Below are 20,669 nucleotides of genomic sequence, written 5' to 3' on the forward strand. Positions count from 1 at the left end.
CTTCTCCCAACTGCTAAATTTTGTCCAGTAAGTACATGGAGCTGGAACCACCCCAGATGTGAGAGCAGTACTCTATACAAGGACGAATCGATCCTTTATATAGCTGAAGCAATTGAGAGAAGAATCTTCGACATCTGAACAGGACTTCTTCGAGGCAGACTTAGCTATTTGTGTAATGTGTGGATTCCAGGATAAATTTGATGTTAGGGTAATACCTAGTCGGTTTATTTATCACATGGTGTAATTTTGGGGTTGAGAGGAAGAGATTGGAGAGTTGAGGAGTTTTAGAGAGATAGATGGGAAGAAATTGAGTTTTAGAAGCATTAAACTTTACCCTATTACATATACCCCTCTGGGAAATCTTGTCTGAATCCGAATTTAAAGAGGTGGCTGTGATGAAACAAGATGTAGATCGAGTGAGGGAAGATGGGGCAGTTGGGAAAAACATGGAGTAAAGTAATGTCGAATCCTCAGCATACGGGTGCATTGTTATTTGTGGAAGAAAGAAGGTCATTGATAAAAAGAAGTAGTGTTGGACAGGACAGAACGCTGAGGGACACTTCTGTTGATGGGGAAGGAGGAAGATGTTGAACCATCAACAATTACGAAAATAGAGTGGTCGGAGAGAAAGCTCGATTATTAGAGCAGCATGAAGGCGGAAAGCTGAAAGAAGGAAGCTTGGATATCAGACCCTGATGCCAAACTCTGTCAAAGGCTTTTGAGATATCAAGGCCTACAACAAAGGATTCCCCATAGTCTCTCAGAGAAGAGACCCAGACATTTGTAATGTAAGAAAGGATATCACTGTTAGATCTTGCCTTGTGAAAGCCATATTGATGGTCAGATAGAAGACTGAGATTCAAGATGTTTGAGGAAATTGGAATTGAGAAGACATTCAAAGACTTTGTAAATAGTAGAACTCAGAGCAATAGGATAGTAGTTGGAAGGGGTTTGAACGATCATCCGTCTTTAACATAGGCTGCACTCAGGCTTGTTTCCAGGAAAGAGGAAAAGTTTGGGTTTTTAAACAAAAACAAAACAAACGAGCAAGCACGGGTGCAAGTTCTGAGGCACACTCCTTCAAGACACGAGGAGGAATGCCATCTTGTCCATATGCCTTGCTTGTGTCCAGAGAGGGGAGTACTTTTTTGACTGCATGAAACAAGATTATAGGGAGGGGCATAGGATTGGTAAGGGGTGCATCAGAAGGAGAGGAAGGCAAGTCATCTGGTGTGGCATTAGAAGAGAAAAGAGAACCAAAAAGAGTTACTTTAACAGTCGGAGAGACGGTGATGGTATCATCAGAACGGAACAGTGAAGAAAACGTAGAGCGACAGAAGTTGTTGGAGATACTTTTAGCTAAGGACCAGAAAGATCTATTAGTGGAAGATGAGAGTTTGTCACATTTCTTTTGGATAAAGGAATGCTTCGCCTCACGAATAACATGTTTGCAATTATTTCTAGCAGATATAAAAGCTGAATGTGAGTCGGAGGAAAAAGAGTTTTTCCATGTCCCATATGCCATGGGACATGCACGAATGGCCACAGAGAAGGAATTATTGAACCAAGAGTTGGTAGAAGAGATACACTTGAAATGAAAGAGAAGGGGATATAAGCCTCCATTCCTGCAACAATAACTTCAGCTATACGTTCAGCAGATATAGAGGCATCGCCGGAGGAGAGGAAGTCGTCTTTCCAAGAAAAAAAATCTGAAAAAGTTTTATACCAAGTAGGATTTCTGTGGAGCTATCGGACAGTTACTGTATCTGCAGGACACACACGCTCACCTCCACTCATTCATTCCTCTTTTTTCCTGCCTGTGGAACCACCTTCCACACTCTTCAATCCCATTCTTCAAGATGCTGTTAACCAGATCATCCACCATCCAAAACCATGATTTTTTCTTCACCCATTAAACCACCCTCCACCCCTCCCCAAATTTTTCTTCAGTAGCCATCTTGTCCACACCTTCCATTCTCCCCTACCACTCATTGTTCTCCCCTACTCCTCATCATTTACCCATGTCCCTTCTTTGTCCGTCTCAGTTTATTTTCTCCCTCCACCCTGTTGTTGGCATTTTCTCCTGCTGCTCCTTTTGTTACGTTGTGCCCTGATCCATTGTGTTCCATCTCATCCACCATCCTTGACATAGTGTGTGTGTGTGTGTGTGTGTGTGTGTGTGTGTGTGTGTATATATACACACACACAACAACAAAAAACACAGTACAACCCTGTGTGTAATTCAATTTAGTTGTAGCAATAAAAAGCTTGTTTTTTTTTTTATTGTTTTTTTTTAGCTCACCTGGAACATGGGTACGGGAGCTAATGCGATGGGGCATCGTCAGTCCGTAAACACTTGCAACCAAAATATGTATTTGGTGCCCCCCAAAATAGGTATTTGCTTTGTTTTCAGAAACTACAGTCGTGGCCGAAAATATTGGCACCCTTGCACTTTTTTCAAATACCTCACAATTTTTTCTAAAAATAAGTTGAAGTTGACAAAGGTATTTGGTCTCCACAATTCTTTATTTCACTGATATTACAGAACCTTGGTTTTTGATTCGGAACTTAATTTATCCTTTTAATTCAGAAAATAAAAAGAAATGGCATTGACAAAATTGTCGATACCCAAGACTTAATAGTTGGTAGCACAGCCTTTGGATAAAATAACTGCAGTCAAACGCTTCCTATAGCCATGAATGAGCTTCCTACACCTCTCCACTGGCAGTTTGGCCCACTCTTCTTGTGCAAACTGCTCCAGTTCTTCCGGATTTGAAGGGTGCCTTCTCCCAACTGCTGTTTTCAGATCTCCCCACAGGTGTTCAATGGAATTTAGATCTGGACTCATTGCTGGCCACTTCAGAACAATCCAGCATTTTGCCTTCAACCATTCCTGGGTGCTTTTTGAAGTGTGTTTGGGGTCATTGTCCTGCTGCATGACCTTTGATGGAGACCCAGCTTTCTCACACTGGGTTGAAGGAGCCAGCACAGCAACCCAAAAACATCACTGAACCTCTGCCATGTTTGACTGTAGGGAAGGTGTTCTTTTCTTTGAAGGCTTCATTTTGCTTTCTGTAAACATAGAGATGATGTGCTTCCCAAAAAGCTCTAATTTGGTCTCATCTATCCACAGGACATTATCCCAGAAGAATTTTGACTTGTTTAGGTGTGTTTTGGCAAACTCCAGTCAGGCTTTTTTATGTCTCTCAGCAGTGGGTCCTCCTGGGTCTCCTACCATAGAACCCCCCCCCCCCCCCCCCCCTTCATTGAGTTGTCAACGGATGGTGCGAGTTGAAACTTGTACCTTGTGTTAGAAGGTCAGCTTGAATCTATTTGGCAGTTGATCGAGGTGCTTTCTCCACCATTCAAACAATCCTTCGCTGCAATCTTCGATCAAGATATCTCTTGCGGCCACGTCCAGGGAGGTTGGCTACAGTACCGTGCACCTTAAACTTAATAAACCTAATAATTAAACCTAATAACATTGCGTATGGTGGATACAGGACCATCAAGGTCTCTGGAGATGGACTTGTAGCCTCGAGATTGTCCATGCTTGGCTACAGTCTTGTGTCTGACCTCCTCAGACAATTCTCTGGTTTTCTGTTATCCCAAAAAATGCAACAATTTTTTTATTTCAGAAATTTTTGTCTAAAACACTCGTGGCACTCAATGATGAACCTCTCACGAAGATCCATTCGGCCATTTGAGAAAAATGGTGACACACAGACCTGTTGGATGAGACAAACAGTCACTGAGCTTGGGGGAAGTGCCCTCACTTACCAATAATGTTAACAACAACAACGATGCCACCTTTCTCACCGCACAGTGTGGCACTTAAAATAAAAAAATAAAAATAAAAATTGTTGGCCATTTAAAGTGTCACGTATAAAGTCTACCACTGTACTTCGTTAATGGCCCCAATTAATCCCACCACATTGTGGGTGCCAGGCAAGGGGAAAGTTTGGCCCAGTATTTTTAGCAATGGCCTGTTGAAGCAAGACATGAATTAAGGTGGCAGGATTTTGGAGTTTAATTAGGATGATGGCAAGAACTTGCTTATTCTTTGCAAAAGATACTGTGTCACCTAAGCAACTCGTCCACCAAGTTTTGTCATAATCCATCCACGACTTATGATATATCATGCTATATAAAAAATTTGGCCCCAACACTCAATTTTTTTTTGTATAATAAATCGAGGCTCGTGTAAGAGCTAACATTAATCACAAAAAAACAAATGGACACATAAAAAACATATAATAAAGGGAGCGGGAGACAAGATGGGGAGAGAGGGAAGCACACAAGTACAACAGTAGAGAAGAGGGAGATCTGTGGGAGGGAGTGGGCTTGGGGGGAGGAGGATGGGAGAGGTATAAAACATGGATACTGCTGGGACTTCAAGGAAAGAAGTCGGTATTTCAAAAAAGTGGATCTGGGGTGAATTAACAGGGATAGAAAAGATCAAGGTTTTGGATGGGGGAAGATAAGAGATGGTGGTGAACAGCTGTTTTAAAGACCTGGAGGGAGGATTGGAATTGAAGAGAGTGAGGGAGTTTGTTCCAGAGGCAGGAGAAAAGAGGAATGAAAGAGTGAAGGTGAGCAGAGAGTCTTGATTTTGGCAGTTTAACTATAAGAGGGTTGCTGGCGGATCTTGTGCGACCTGCAGGAATATTTGGGGGAAAGAGCACAGACAGCTGGGGGAGCAAGGCCAGAGAGGAGTCGGTAGAAGACAGAAAGACCACCAACCTGCCTGCGGTGAGTGAGTGAAAGGCCCTCGGAGATAGCTTCATCAAGGGAGATTCCAATGATTCTGAAAGCTTTGGTTTCAACAGCGTGAAGATGAGCTAGGTGTGAGGCAGGAGCACCGGCCCAGAGGGGAGAACAGTATTTCATGGAACTGCGGATGAAAGTCTTGTACAGTCACGAGAATAAGTAAGTACACCCCATGTAAAGTTTTGACTTTTTCAACATATTTCAACATACAGCTATTTGATCTTCATTTCAACAATATTGAGAGATAAAGGTGATATAATATAACAAATATCATGAAACATTTACATTTTGTAGTCCATTGTATAATTTAAATCAACATAAATGCAAATTTCGCATGTGGAAAAAGTAAGTACACCCCTACATTTATCACTACTTCAAATACCTAAAATTTGAATCAGGTGCACCAGCTCAGGTGCAAATGATTAGAACATCGTTAGAGAGGATCTTGGAGGAACCTGTCTTATTTAAACCTCAGACATTTCGTTTGGTTTGCTCTTTGTTGTTGAAGTGTGTGGCGTTCAAATGCCTAGATCAAAAGAGCTCTCTGAGGCCTTCAGAAAGAAGGTTATAGATGCCTACGAGTCTGGGAAGGGATTTAAAAAGATCTCCAAACAATTTGAAATCAATCATTTGACTGTCCGGAAGATCACCTGCAAGTGGAGAAGATTCCAAACAACTGCCAACTTGTTCAGGCCAGGCCGCCCCAGCAAGTTCAGCCCGAGAGCAGACCGCAAGATGCTGAAAGAAGTCTCTAAGAACCCCAGAATGTCATCACGGGACCTACAGGTAGCTCTTGCCACTGTTGATGTCAAAGTGCACGAGTCTACCATGAGAAAGAGGCTGCACAAATTTGATCTACATGGGAGGTGTGCCAGGAGGAAACCTTTGCTGTCCAGAAAGAACATCAGGGCAAGACTAAAGTTTGCCAATCAACATCTAGGCAAAGACCAGCACTTCTGGAACAATGTGCTCTGGACAGATGAGTCAAAGGTCGAGCTATTTGGCCACAGTACCAGAAGACATGTTTGGCGAAAACCAAAGACAGCATTTGACCACAAGAACCTGATACCAACTGTAAAGCATGGTGGTGGAAATATTATGGTTTGGGGCAGCTTTGCTGTATCAGGGCCTGGGCAGCTCACCATCATAGAATCCACTATGAATTCTTCATTGTACCAGAGGGTGCTTGAGGATAATGTGAGGCCATCTGTCGGAAAGTTGAAGCTCAACCGAAGGTGGACCTTGCAACATGACAATGACCCTAAACATACCAGTAAATCCACCAATGAATGGCTGAAAAGAAAGAAATGGAGGGTTCTGGAATAGCCAAGTCAAAGCCCGGATCTAAATCCCATCGAGATGTTGTGGGGGGGATTTGAAACGAGCTGTGCATGCAAGAAACCCCTCAAGCATCGCACAGCTGAAAGAATTCTGCATGGAGGAGTGGGCAAAAATTTCTCCCAGTCAATGTCAGAGACTGGTAGACAGTTATAAGAAACGCCTACTTGAGGTTGTTTCTGCCAAAGGGGGCAATACCACCTATTAGAGCCAAGGGTGTACTTACTTTTTCCACATGCGAAATTTGCATTTATGTTTATTTAAATTATACAATGGACGACAAAATGTAAATGTTTCATGATATTTGTTATATTATATCACCTTTATCTATCAATATTGTTGAAATGAAAATCAAATAGCTGTATGTTGAAATATGTTGAAAAAGTCAAAACTTTACATGGGGTGTACTTACTTTTTCACGTGACTGTATGTGGTGAGGAGCTCAGGTGTGCCCAGAGAGGACTGAGGATGCACAGTCGGCGACTGGCTTTGGAGGCCTGCTTGGAAATGTGGTTTTCCCAGGAAAGATCATGGCAGATAGTGAGACCCAAAAGCTTGAGTGACAGAACTTCTTGGAGAAGATTGTTCAGAAAGTGGATGGGAGGGTTGTCCAGTCTTTTCTGAGAGATAGTGTGAGATTTGTCAGGATTGAAAGACATGCTCCACTTGTTTGACGAGTCTGTGATTTTGTCAGGGAATTTATGATTTTGTCAGGGAATGTGATTTTGTTTTTCAGGGGGAAAAGCTCAAAGTCAGTTGCATAATTAAGGTTTTTTGGCTTGCCATGCCTCGAATCAATCCAGACAATAATTTTCTGGTAATTCACATGGCTGTTCTGGGCGAAAGCAGGTGTCGGTATTTGTCTTCTTCTTTTCGATTTTACAGGTGTGTCAAAGGGGGAGAGGGCATATTGCATTTGCTTGTGAAAATGGACCTTAAACTTTTATTTTCTAGTATTTTTCTTTACAGTAGCGAGGCTCATGGAAGAGCAAGGTAGAGCTTCTTCTTTTGTATGCAGCACAAGTCTGTGGGGTAGCATCATTACCTGAAGGAGTGGCTGTGCCGCTGATGCAGTGCCCCTTGCTGGATAGGGCAGTACTTTGTAATTTGTTCATGGTGCCAGCGATAGCTCGCCTGCGCTTCACGAAGGACACCGTGGGCCCTTTAACGTTCATCAACTAAGGTAGAGCTGAAAGTGGTAATGAATGAACTGGAAAAGAACAGGGAGGACGGACACTGAAACTAACCAGTAAGGGCAATAAGGATCATATGTCAGGATTGGAGATGAGAAGAGATTATGGTGCACCATTAGTTTGTCGCCTTCGAGGGAAGAGTACCAGAACGTTCGGGTATTGTAAGTCACAATGTGGAGTAGTCTGCACCAAATGAAGAGAGGGTATTCCAGAGCATTGAAAGGGTCATTTATGGAGATGAGGAACAAGACCGCCCAAAATACTGTTTTGGGGAACTCCAGCCTCCACTAGGAGAAATGAGGAGAGAATTCCATTGATGGCAACACTGACTATGTGAGTATAGGAAGTCAGAAATCCAGCAAAAAAGGTGGCACACTAAACCACAGGCAGGAAGATTGGCAAGCGAAGCAGCTATGTCAAATGCCTGAGATATGTCCATGGAGACAGTCTTGACCTCTTGTTTGAGATTGAGGGTTGCCAACTATTGCTGAGAGATGAGCAGCAGCAAGTCAAGAGTTGAGTGACTGGGATGGAATCCAAACTGATGGTCAGGGATCAAATTGTTTGAAAACAGGAAAGGCTTTATAAGGCAGATTGAGGGGAGCAATAACAGCAGAGTAGGATTTGAGAACATAGATACCGATGCCATCTGGGTCAACGCCAGGCAGAACTTTCTCTACCTTCTCAGGTGAGAAGGACACAGAGTCCAGCAGAATGTGGGTATGCCAGCGTAAGACGGGAAAAGAATGGGATGGGTTGGGTACATGAGATTTGGAGGCAAAAACAGAGTTTGGCACTCTGCCTTCTCTCAGGCAACACCTGCAGTACCGTCATTTCAGGTGAGTGACAGGATGCATGGTCAGAATACGCCAGACAAATTTGACAATGCACCACCACGACATCCAGGAAGGAGACTGGCTGCAGAGTTCGACCTTGAAACCTATTAAAAAATATAGATAGCAATTTGACGATTTTGATATTTGGTGAAAATCATCATAACCATCAACGTACCTACCATATTCCTTACAGAGGCATCAGTCCTACCCAAACAGCCTCTTGGCAAGAGTTTCTGCTTGGTGGATTGCCATTCCTTTCCCTAAAGCTAGTCAGGACAGGAATTTGTAATTTATTCAGGATGGCAGTGTACTATTTGTGAGACACCGACCTGGGGTTGTCTGCCAACTAATGCCAGCAGAACATCCGCCCAATGGATGGAACGCCCAATGTTGCATCATCTTGCATGCAAGAAACCAGGTTGACTGCTTACAGAAAGCCTAGTGTTGGCTTCACGGTTAAAGGTAGCTGGCTTGAGACCTGGGCTCTTGAGTTCAAACCTGTGTCGTTCCATTGAATTAACCTGTGCCTGTCATCCTTCCGAGGTTGGCAAAATAAGTACCAGGTAGCTGTTATCGGGGCATTGCGCCAGCGGCACAGCCACACCCCCAGAAAATGATGCACCGAGCAACCACAGGCTCCATACGAATAAATAAAAAAAGTTTCCAACTACAACCTACATCCAGATTAAAACCCAGGATGGAGAGTTCAAATGTGAGTACGCATATGTCTAGGCCATCCTGCCAGGCCAAAAATTTAAATGTGGAAATGATAACCATATAAGCATGGCAATTCTAATGCAGACGCAAGATTATGGTACCTGCAAAAAAAAAAAAAACCACAAAGTAGGTTGTTAGAACTGCAAACACTTTTAATGGCAAATAAATAGAGGTGAACACACACGAACACTTAGTAATCCATCATAGTGTAAAAGGGGCACTTGTGTTTTGATGATCATCACAAGATCCACCATCCTCATGGATATTCATTCATTCACCCATTTGTTCATCAATAAATGATAATCTTGCAACACCAAGACTGAACTGGCTTCAGAAGTGAACTTCAGTTAAAAACAAAAAGAAGAGAAACTGAAAATAAACAGCCAGGCCTCCAACTACCACTTGTTATAATCAGTTGAGCGGGAGATTAAACAATACAATGGCTGTAGTACATTCAGAACTGCCAAACTGTATTGCGAACACAAATGTAATCACTGGCAGGTAAAGAAAGGTAGTTCGACATACTAGAATATGCAACTAAAGCACCCCAGGTTAAAATAAAATAAATCCTATCCATAAATTCACAGACTGCACCAAGAAAGACGGAACATTCACAAAGAGCAGCCTTCGAACAGATCGTGTACGGATCCAACGTTATTGTACTGTCTGTCGCTCCAACCCGACCGTCTGTACTTCGTGCTCAAATTATATTTGTTCCATGTCATTCGCACAGTGAGCACCTTTCCTTTTTGTTGAAAGATCGTCCACACCACCCTTATGGAAAAGGGTAACGGTGCGGGTGTGTGTGTGTGTGTGTGTAGATAAGAGGGAGGTGTGGGTAAGGGGGGTGTGTGTATAGGTAAAGGGGATGTGTGTATAGGTAAGGGGGTTGTGTTTGTATGTAGGTAAGGGGGAGAGGTGTGGTTGTGTAGGTAAGGGGGGGGGGGTGGGGGATGTGGTTGTGTAGGTAAGGGGAAGGTGTGTGTGTGTGTGTGTGTGTGTAGATAAGAGGGAGGTGTGGGTAAGGGGGGTGTGTGTATAGGTAAAGGGGATGTGTGTATAGGTAAGGGGGTTGTGTTTGTATGTAGGTAAGGGGGAGAGGTGTGGTTGTGTAGGTAAGGGGGGGGGGGTGGGGGATGTGGTTGTGTAGGTAAGGGGAAGGTGTGTGTGTGTGTGTGTGTGTGCACATATATCATTATTTTCCAAATGCAAGCTGCATTCAAAAATAAAAATTGTACAAAAATAATATTCTCCACTTGGTCTATTTGAAGGTTAAAACCAGTAAAGGATAAATGTTTCAGTCACAACGATTTCATCAGAATATAAAATCTGATTAAAAACACATCAGGTGAGGCCAACCTTCAGACAGGCCAGCTGTCTATCTTCGATCTCTCCAGGTACACAAAGGTGGATTTGTTGAGTTCTGAATAGAAATATCTCGAATGGGCGTCAAGTGATGAAATGAGCATCATTTTAAACAAGACATCTGAATATGATCTGAAGCATTCTGTTATTAAGAAACATTTGCACTGGAAAACAATCGGCAAAGGCCAAGAAGCAAATGGAGCAATTCATGAAAAATGTGCAAAACTCCATTTTCACATGAACAAAAAACAATTGGACAAACGTTCAAAACAATTTTGAAGGAGGAATCAATAAAAATAAAAAATCTTAAAAAAACAAAATAATTCATGTTGTCCAGACAAATGTTACATGGGGTACAGGTGTGTACATACAGATAGAAAGAATACTGATCGGAATAATACACCTGAAACCACAGCCAACGTTGTAATCATGAGCTGCTTATCCACTGACGTCACATTAATAATGACGTCATGGTGATACAACTTGGATTTTTTTTTCTATTGTGCACCGGGCACCAATAAAAATAATAATAATTTTTTTTAAGTACAATACATTTGTACACAAAACTGCGAACACGGCACGTCTCGTGCTCTCCTCTTGTGATCAATTCCTTCACCTGCAGTTACCCAAACAGCTCACAGAGACGAGTGAAGATCTCCAAGGAAGTTACCTGTGCCGGTCCATATATTATAACAAAGAATACTCAATTTACTTTGGTTGCATCATTACTGGGATCCATTGATCCGTGAGATTTGGGCTCCCATCCCTTCCACGACCCTCTCCCCATCCCTCCTATTATTTGAATTACACTGCCCTCATTATTTGAATTACACTGCCCTCATTATTTGAATTACACTGCCCTCATTATTTGAATTACACTGCCCTCATTATTTGAATTACACTGCCCTCATTATTTGAATTCCTGATTTAACGATAAGGTCTACCAGGATTTCCAAAAGGTACGCACACTCACCTCTAAACTGTCTATCCTGGATTTGAATCCCAACCCAGCTATAAGCTGCCATCCTGGTGTTTCACAAGCAGGGCGATTCATCAACGTGTGTCGTCTCTCGGATGGACGCTAAATTAGGAGTCCCACCTGCCGGCATTAGTTGGTGCACCTCAAGGATCCCATGGCGTCGTTCTTGAAGAGTGCCGGCACCATGACCAAATTACAAATTCCCGCCCCAAACTTAGTCGGAGTGGCGACCCGACCTGGACTGTGACTGAGCAAACTGCTTCGACAGCACCAACGCTCTGCAAAGGGCCATGGTACATGATGATGCAACGATGTGCTTCGACTTGATTACCTATTGAAGTACAGGTCAACCCACAGGTATGGAGGGACTGACCACCATGATGAATTGACCATTTTAAGCCATGACCTTGTAAACAATGAAAAACCAAAACGATGCAGATGTAAAAGTATTACAACGCTGACATTAGAGAAAATGGAGATTACAAGGAAGTGCAGATTCCCTTTACATCACAAAAGTGAAATGATCCTTTAAAATCCAGCAAAGAAACGTGCTACTTTCTGTACAGGTATAAACAGGTGACGTGATTCCAGCCTTCTGTGAACATTTGTAGGTATTACAATCAGACTAAATGCAGACTCGTAACTGACAAACTCAGAATGTCAGTTTCTCACTGACAGGTGCGAAGGCTGGTGTGGACAAAACTGAAACCGGCACAGTTTGATCGAGTTCAATTTTTCATCCGTTTCGAGCGGATAGTCAATCGGGGCGGGGCAGGGCATGCCAACAAAACGAGGGAGAGTCGAGCCCTTCTGGTCGTGCTGCAGGTGGAATCGTCTCACGAATGTGTAATCGCACACACAGGTATCACTTTCTTCAAAAAGGTAAATCAAACATTTATGGGTTGGGAGGAGGGGGACATTTGAATGTACAGTACCAGGGGTCACAAGGGCGTCCCCGCTTAACGTCGTCCGGTTAACGTTGTTACGTCATAACGTCGGCGATAATAATTAGATACCAAGGCTTCAAAGATCGTCGTCTTTATTTACCCATAACTCGCTACTACGACGTCGAGATACATTTATTTATCAGATAAATTCAACGTTGTTTCACTTAACGTCGTGGTTTTTCAAGTACGTAACCACGACGTTAACGGAGGACCAAATGTCGTTCATGAAGCTCTTCCGATGAGCATTTCCTGAAACGTATGGCTGTAACTGCCTCATTCATCACCAGTTCCTCCACACTTTGATCATTTTTGAAGATTTTTTTATATACAGCCAATAATGCACATTTTCGAGGATTTTGGGAAGGATGAGCCATCGCAGAACAATCAAACAAAAGCCAGAGCGAAACCGAAGGAGGTTTAGCCAAATGCATTCAGGAACTACTTGCGGATGTCTCTGAAAACATTTACCTTTTCAGAAAAAGTGAAGCGCTCGTCTCGGGAACAGTTGCACCTGCAGCATCTCTCCGGTTCTTTGGAATGCTCAGCTCCGACTGACTCTCCCGCTCGAAACTAATGGACGTGACTGACAAAATAAAAAATAAACAATCAAAATATCTCGGTCAAAGCTGTCAATTGCTACAGTGTTGGCCTGTTATTGTTGTTGGTGTCGATTTCGCCCCAGGAGGTTCTACCCGATCAGACCCGTGGCACGGAGGTAGGAAGTGACCCAAAGATCCCTCACATCCATCTTGATCTTGCCTCCGTGGAGCCAGGACGGTGCAGTCTTCCATGACGTGTTCGATGGTGTGTGTGGCGGCCTGGCGGATGTTGCAGGTGTCGTCGAGTCTACGATTGAAATGCAAAAGTTGTGGGTGGTGTGTGTATACCTACTGGACATGGGAAGCAATTTCTCTGTGTCGTCCATGGTTTAGTGCCCAAGATACAGTGGTGACCTGTTGGTGACGACGACACTGGACTGGCATCTCAGAGATTGTGGGTTCAGAGGCAGCAGTTTTTTGGATTCTAAGCTTCAGGATGTCAAATTAGTTTCAGAGCCGCCACGGCAATATCGGATTGTCGGTAAAAACCAGCTCGCTCATGAATGACCCTGAGGCTAGGGGTAATCCACGCACACTTGGTCTTGTCTACATGTGATGCTAACCCACTCACTGTGCTTCTCGTCTCCTATTCCTTGTTGCTGGAGTTATTCTGAATGGCTATGTAGGTCCGAACCTTCTCCAAAGTTTCCACTTTAAGAAATAATCGAGTGTGGACACCGTGGCAAATGTCACTCACTTATGGTTGTCAATCTCAGTTTGTCAACGATGAATGATATTCTGAAGGAGCCGAGACAGGACATTCGACATTTCAATCACCGTCTCTTTGCGGCTTATTAAAGCAAATTCTATACTCTATATTCACAGATTGTCAAAAACCCGTGTACCTGCACGCAATGAAAACTATACTATATCAGGGGTCATCGAGTGCCATCAAACCCTCTCTCCAGCAGGACAAGCGTCAATCTGTCAGCTCCCGGTCCGTCCACGTCCGTCAGCATGTCCATCCCCCTCGCTCTCTTCGTCTACATCTTCAGGTTTCCCTTCACAGGTCACCTGCACCGCGGAGCCATCATCTTGGACCTCACCGTCCCGCCGGCGGGCTTCCTCGGGCGGCAGCAGGCGGGGTGAGCCCTTCTCCCGCAGCGCCCGGAGCAACAACTCGCAGCCGTCTGCTGCAGCCGCGGCGGCCTCTCGGAGCCTGTCGTTCACCTCGGCGGAGCGTCGAGGGTCCACGGTCACGGCCGCGTCGCGCAGCCACCGGGCCACGGTCACGCAGGCCGCGGCGACGCTCATGGCCCCGCCCAGGATTCCCGAACGCGCCGCCCTGCCCGTGGCCGACAGCTCGGCCGAGGGTCCCCGGAACCTCGACTCGGAGGCGAGAGCGACGAGCGCACGCACCGAGTGCTCCAGGGGCGCCGCGAACAGTGCGCAGCGCTCCTGGCTCCGCGCTCCGGGCTCCGCCCTGAGGGCGCGCACGCACGCCAGCAGGGCCGCCCCACAGGCGCCGGCGCCGTGCACCGCCAGCTTGAGCTGCTCCCGCGCCGTCGGGTCACACCCGAGCCCCGCGCACGCTTCGCTCAGCACGAGAAGCTGTGCGTGCACGTCCTTGGAGAGGTCGAGAAGCTGCTGCGCCGTGAGCTGCTCTTCAGGCGGGTCGGAGGCGAGCGAGGAGAGCCGCGCACAGCAGCGCTCGATGCGGTGCCGTGACCGGGCCATCCGGTACGGGTCGGCGACTGAGGACGGGCACGCGGGCCTCGAGCCAGGGGCGCCCACGGCCACCAGGTAGGCCGCCTGGGCGGCGCACTCCACGAGAGCTACGGCGGAGGAACCCGTCTCGGTGGCCAGCCGGGCCGTCTCGGCGAAGCGGCCCAAGTTGAGCGACGCCTGCAGTTCGTGAAGCAGGATCATGAGGCCCTTACTGCGCGCCACCACCGCGTCCCGGCAACGCTCGAACGAGGACGAGCAACCGGTGTCTGAGCGACACCCCGGATCGTCGTCGAAGTACACCGGTCGTGCTTCCCCGGACAGCAGCAGCAGATCGGCCACCAGCTGCATCTCAACGCCGCACGCCTGGCTCGCTCTGGCCAAGTCCCGGCGCTGGGCCCAGTTCACGTCGTCCGCTCGCGGTGTCGCCCCCTCGCCGTCGCTTCGGCGTTGGGCGGTCTCTTCCCCGCCCTCCCAGCTAGCCATGCCGTCCTCGCCGGACTCCCATGCCTGGCCGCACCCTCGCTCCGCAGGGCCGCCTCATCCTGCCATATATGTATATCCTTCTTTCACCCCCTTTTCCTTTCACGTTTTAAAATAAAATCCGCTTCCTTCTGTGCGTCTGACAACAACATTGGTTTGTGACGACTCACGAGCACCGCGTACCTACAAACACCGTTCACGAGCGAACCGCCGTCTTCTTCCTCATCAAGCCAAGGACGCCGCCGAGTCCGGTGTTCGCGCGCGAATTGTCTCGCGGATGGCCCGTGTCTGCTCCGTGGACTATTCCGGAACGTTCGGACGTCACAATCAAACTTTTGGCGGTTTCTTGATGACGTTTAGGCCCTTCAGTGAGGAGGAGTTTGTACGTACTGAGCCGGGGATTGTGGCCACTGTGGGAGGTGAGAGAAGGAGGAAGAAGAAGAGTGAGGAAGATCTCCATGGGGATAAACAAGTATAGACTATAGTTATACAGGTTAAGGGACTAATGGCGATTGGGGGTAACTGTAGCCCTTACCCCATTAAGACCAGTGTCCCCCATTAAGGAGACGAAGTATCAAATGAAGTGAGGAGGAGGAGGCGGTGAGCTCTGCTTTAACACCAAGCAGTGAGGAAGTGACTGGAGGAGAATGAAACGATTTGAAGAGGGGACCGACGGAAGGATTGAAGGAGGAAGAGAAAAAGATGTGAGGTAAGGAAGGATTAAAAATAAAATTATTATTACGTACCAACTGTGTGTTCCGTTCTTGGCTTCATGAAGGCCCGGCCGTCGGTAACGGGCGACAAGGTATTATCCCGCCCGGAGAAGGAGTCAGCTGTGCTGGAGCTTGTGCTGGATTAACGCTGGAGCCCGTGAGAGGCCGCCAGCTAATCCTTTAAGCTGGGAGCCGGTTCGGTGCTTGGAGTAAGACTTGCCCGGGCTCGGTGCCGGAAGCCCCGGAGGGTGTGGTCCGTCCGTTCCCAACGCTGCTGGGAAGGGCCAAGGATTCATTCTTTATTTAACACATGCCGTGTGGTCTATGTCACAACGAGTGTCTGTTCAGCACTCGCTCGAATCTAAACCCATATATATACATATATATTGGGTTTAACCTTTTACCTCGGGAGGTACCATGGTGCGTTGCTGCTTGGAGTGACGTGGGAAGCTGATTATACTGTGAGCTAGTCTACAAATTGCGTACGCCAAGGGTAACAGAGGGTTTAGTAACACATGGGAGCGGTCAAGATAGTCCACCAAAATTTTGCGTACGCAATATGTCGATGACGTCTTTTAGCTACCAATTTCACACATTTTCTACCTTTCTATTTCGCCACCATACACACTGTGACAGACCTTGGTCTGAAGTTGTTTATTTCATTCTGAAAACGGATAGTGGTAGAGACTGGTAGTCGCAGTACTCGTACGACAGATAAACTGCTGTTCAAACAACCAATAAAGCCTGAGTCAGCAACTTCATGAAGTACTGCCTTCCCTTATGGGTTTGGGTGGTGGTTTAACAAGGGCAGAAAAGATCATCTTGGTTTTAGATAGGGGATGATCTGAGTTGGGGGTGACTGGTGAACTCTCTCGGACACTTGGAGGAAAGATTTATACTGAAGAGGATGTAGAAGTTGAGGAACAAATGAGTGGAGGTGAACAATGATTCTGGATTTTGGGGGTTTCGCTGGAAGGGAGTTGACGGTGGACCGCATGTGCCCTGCAGAAACCTGTAGGGGGGACAAAGCATGTAGAGGACACAGGGTGCAAGACCAGAGAGGAGGTGGAAGAACACAGAGACCACTAACCTGTCTGCAATGGAAAAGTGATAGGCCCATACACTCAGCTTCTCTTTACCGTGGTCTTTCATCCTTACGTGTGATATTGTCTACCGTCATAAAGCCTCCTCCACCCAACACACTTACCTGTAGGCTTCCTCCTCTTTCGTTTTCCATGCCTTTATCCAATTACTTGTTCTGTGCCTGCCTCTTCTCAGCACCTCTCCCCTGTTAGTATGATCATCTTGTTCCTCCAGGACACTGCAAGTTGTATACAAAAATACAAGCACAATCACTTTAGATGACGTTCACTATGCTGAACTTTGTTGCATAATCTATCTATAATTCCAGCAATCTCTGTGTGTGTGTGTGTGTGTCTGTGTGTGTGTTTGTTTGTCTGTGACCGCTGTTTCTCGACAACCACGGGTCCGATATACTTGAAACTTGCCAGGTATATTGCTGGGGACCCGAGGATGTGCCTTTTCAAGGTTTGAAATTAATCGGACAAGTAGTTACCGAGCTATGTCCAAAAAACGATTCAACCAATCAGAGAGCAGCGAGCTATCACGTGTGCCGAACGTGGCGAACAGACTCTGCCTCGGACGGCACATTTGAGAGCGTATTCATTTATTTCACGTTGGCAAACTATGTTGCCGTTAAACTATGTTTTAAAACTAATTAAAACTAATTTGCGATTCATCGTAACTGCGATTTGCGACCTTCCGGACAGTGAAGACTTCACTTCCGGCAGCCAATCACAGAACGCGTTGTTGCGAGCCGAGCCGAGCGCGTGCGCCATTACGGTTCGTAATTCGATTTCTTCCGGAGAAAATAATAATTTCTCGATTTCTTATGCGCATTATTTCTCCCAGAGCGAAGGGCGGAAGCGAAGAGCGTTGTTTTTTTTTGTTTACGGGCGTACGGGCGTACGGGCGGGGTAGAGCGTACGGGTAGCGTTTTTTTTTTTTTTTTGGCAAGGAACGGGCACCCACGTACGGGCATGCCCTAGTATACACAAATGTAGCAAAATCAAGGTAAAGCCAAGTCTCTCCAGGTTGAGTACATTGAGCTTTTTTGAAGACTTTTGAGAAGCACACCGACTCCAGGCTGGAATTGCATACATCAGCACCCCTCCCCACTCCCCCAAACACCTTAGTGCAAGGGAAGGGGGTGGGGAGTGGTGTGGAGGAGGTTGTTTTCAAGGCATAGACCTGCACATATAAGGCATAGACCTGCACTTAGGACAAGGCCTAGGGCCCCCCACTTCAAGGGGCACTGCACCTAAGGCTTCAGGATGAAGCATTCGCCAATCTCTACATAACCAAATTTGAATAGATAATTGTATAGACAGATAATGATAACTAAATACATATATACCTAGAGAGTTCATATAACCCATTACGCCACACTGTGTTCAAAATAACACTGTAGAACACAAAATAATTCCGGAAGTTTACCGCCATTGGTGCAGTGTTTTATACACCACCTTATTTAACGTGTCCAATGACTGCAGAACGGAAGGGTTTTGAAAGTGCAAAGAAGGAACATAAGTACAGTATAGCAAGAGAGCGAAAATGTAGGCATCTGCCCACCACCTTCTTGGCCTAGGGCCCTGCAAACTCTTGGTCTAGGACCCTGCAAAAAATTGCCAAGAGCCCCACAAACCCTTAATCGGGCCCTGGTTGTGGATCAAACATTTTTGCATAAACAACCACTTAGAACAAAAAAAACTTATGCCTGCTTCATAACAACACATTCCATTCATTTATTCTGAAGCTGAAAACAAATACAAGAGTGGGAGGTTTACAGTTTCAGAATTAAAATGAACAAAATGTGTAATAAAAGGAACTCTTTATCAGGAGTTATGTAGTCTATAAGGAGACCAGTTTCTCTGTCTGTAATGCTCTATTCTATAAAGAGTTTCTGCTGTCATATAATAATATTGTCGTGTGACTGCTCTCAGTTAATACCTGGAGCGTCACGGATAGCAAATTGAGCGTTAATTTGAGGCGTTATTCAATAGCGGATGTCATATCTACGCGCGGGAAGAAGAGAGAAGAAGAAGAAACTGGAAGCTTTTACCTGTCAGTCTCCGAACAGTCTCCAACCCTGCAAAGTAACTCACACGAAAACGGATTGTAAAGTTTACAAAAATAAACAGGTTTATTACCACAGATGCCGATAACAAGAAAACACGCCGGTTATTAACTAAGGTTCCTATTTGGAGTGCTCCCACACCAGACTTGCACACAGACACAGGGGAATAGAAAAGAAAATAATGGTGTAGGTTATCGTGCACTCAGCTCAATTGGCGCCTTGGCAGCGATCGTCCAGCCCGAGCGCGCACTCCGGACGTGGTTCCGTTGTTGGCGGGAAGTAGGCCTCAATCCACCTCGTTCACACGCTGCTCGGCCTCACCGGGTGTCCCGCTCACCCCGGCCTTGTGGTGTTCCAGCGGCAAGCCGCCCTCGTCCACGTGCAATCGCTCGCGACGTCCGGAACCAAGAGGAGAGAGTCGATGGCGGAGGAAAGCGTAAGGGGCAATCGAGAGAGAAAGCAAGAGAGTCCAAGGGAAGGAGAAGGACGTCCGGGCGCAAAGGGATCCAGAACGAGAGGGTCCAGCGCAAGAGGGGGTCCAGTGCAAGAGGGGGTCCAATGCAAGAGAGGGTCCAACGCAAGAGGGGGTCCAACACAAGAGGGGGTCCAATGCAAGAGAGGGTCCAGAATGAGAAGGGCCAAAATGCCGGCCAGCCAGTTCTTTTATCGGCCGTCTTGTGACGTCAGCTGTCCGCTCCACCAATCAGCGTGCCACCCAACACCACAGGCTCAATTCTCCACCAATGGCCATGTCACTTCTCTCTCTCTCATGCCATCGGTCAGTGGCCAATCAGTTTGTCGCTTCTTCCTACCAATCGTGTGATCTCCCCATCAACCCCTCGACCAATCCATCGTGAGGTGGGCATGGCCTCAGCCGGCCTGAATGATGTTTCATCGCCATGTTGGAGCAATGCGTGGGCGCTTCCTACCTGTTCTCCCGGTGAGTTTTATTGTGGGGGGGAATTGAATTAGTACGTGCTAATGGGCCTTTCCTAGTGTCTATGTGTAGTGCCATAAGGGACAAAGGATAGATCACAGAGGTTTGACTAACAAGGTAGTAGTTAACATAATCTCTATAACTAGTTAACATGCCCCATTCCTCGTAATGAGGACAAAGATACACCTTAATCCGACATTCGGGCTAAACAGGTCCCTACTTATGTACATCGAAATGGTTCTTCTTCTTCACGACAGTCGGAGCATGATACCTACTCAGATCTACCTGATCTATATATTACTCGACCCCAAAATTCATAACAATATGTTGGAAAACTGATAATCCATTTACTTCCTTGCAAAGTTAATAATTTATTTATTTGGAACAAAAATGTATCCTTTAATCACAAACTTGCCTCTTTTAAAAGGCTATGTTTCTGGGATTGAGGAAGAAGAAGCGGGACCTCGAGCTTTAATGCAGTGCTTCCAAGGGTAATGTTTATTATCCTACCACTGCAGGATCCCTTTACAAGGAAACAGGAAGAGCACACAAATGGAAATCTATATTATAAAACAGGAGTGTCTGTTTGTCCGTCCGTCCCCAAACTACTCCCTCAGTTTTGGGGCTGGCCCCGCCAAACCTCCTCTGGAACGTTTTGGGGGTCCCAGCGGATGTTGTAAGGTAGGTAGGAGGTTTCATAAATTCCTCAATAAAACTATGATTTTGAAATTAACTTGATACGAACCTGCCCCGAATCCGGAAGTAAACACATGACGATAATGAGCTTTTTGATAATATCTCAATACAATCGTCATTTAATACAGTATTTTGTGATAGTATTGTTGTGGTTTTGGGAAACCGCTAAGAAGTAATAACAACCACCATACAGGTCCCTTAGAATAGTTATTTCGGAGCAGAACATTATCTAAGTGCATTCCCCTTATTTTGGGTTGGTATGTCTTCATGCATT

General features: G+C 46.0%; 1 protein-coding gene across 1 annotated transcript; it reads right to left on the reverse strand.

Annotated features, from left to right (window-relative positions):
- Nucleotides 1-8,985: 8,985 nt before the first annotated feature.
- LOC137436720 (talin rod domain-containing protein 1) lies at nt 8,986-15,868 on the reverse strand. Its single transcript, XM_068130749.2, has 2 exons — nt 15,639-15,868; nt 8,986-15,302 (listed from the first exon to the last, which is right to left on the reverse strand). Exon 2 carries the CDS (start codon nt 14,893-14,895, stop codon nt 13,672-13,674), a length of 1,224 nt encoding a protein of 407 aa, XP_067986850.1. The 5' UTR covers nt 14,896-15,302; nt 15,639-15,868; the 3' UTR covers nt 8,986-13,671.
- Nucleotides 15,869-20,669: the final 4,801 nt, after the last annotated feature.

The sequence above is a fragment of the Myxine glutinosa genome, chromosome 11 (assembly GCF_964187855.1).
Source record: "Myxine glutinosa chromosome 11, kmMyxGlut1.1, whole genome shotgun sequence".
Classification (NCBI taxonomy): Eukaryota; Metazoa; Chordata; class Myxini; order Myxiniformes; family Myxinidae; genus Myxine; species Myxine glutinosa.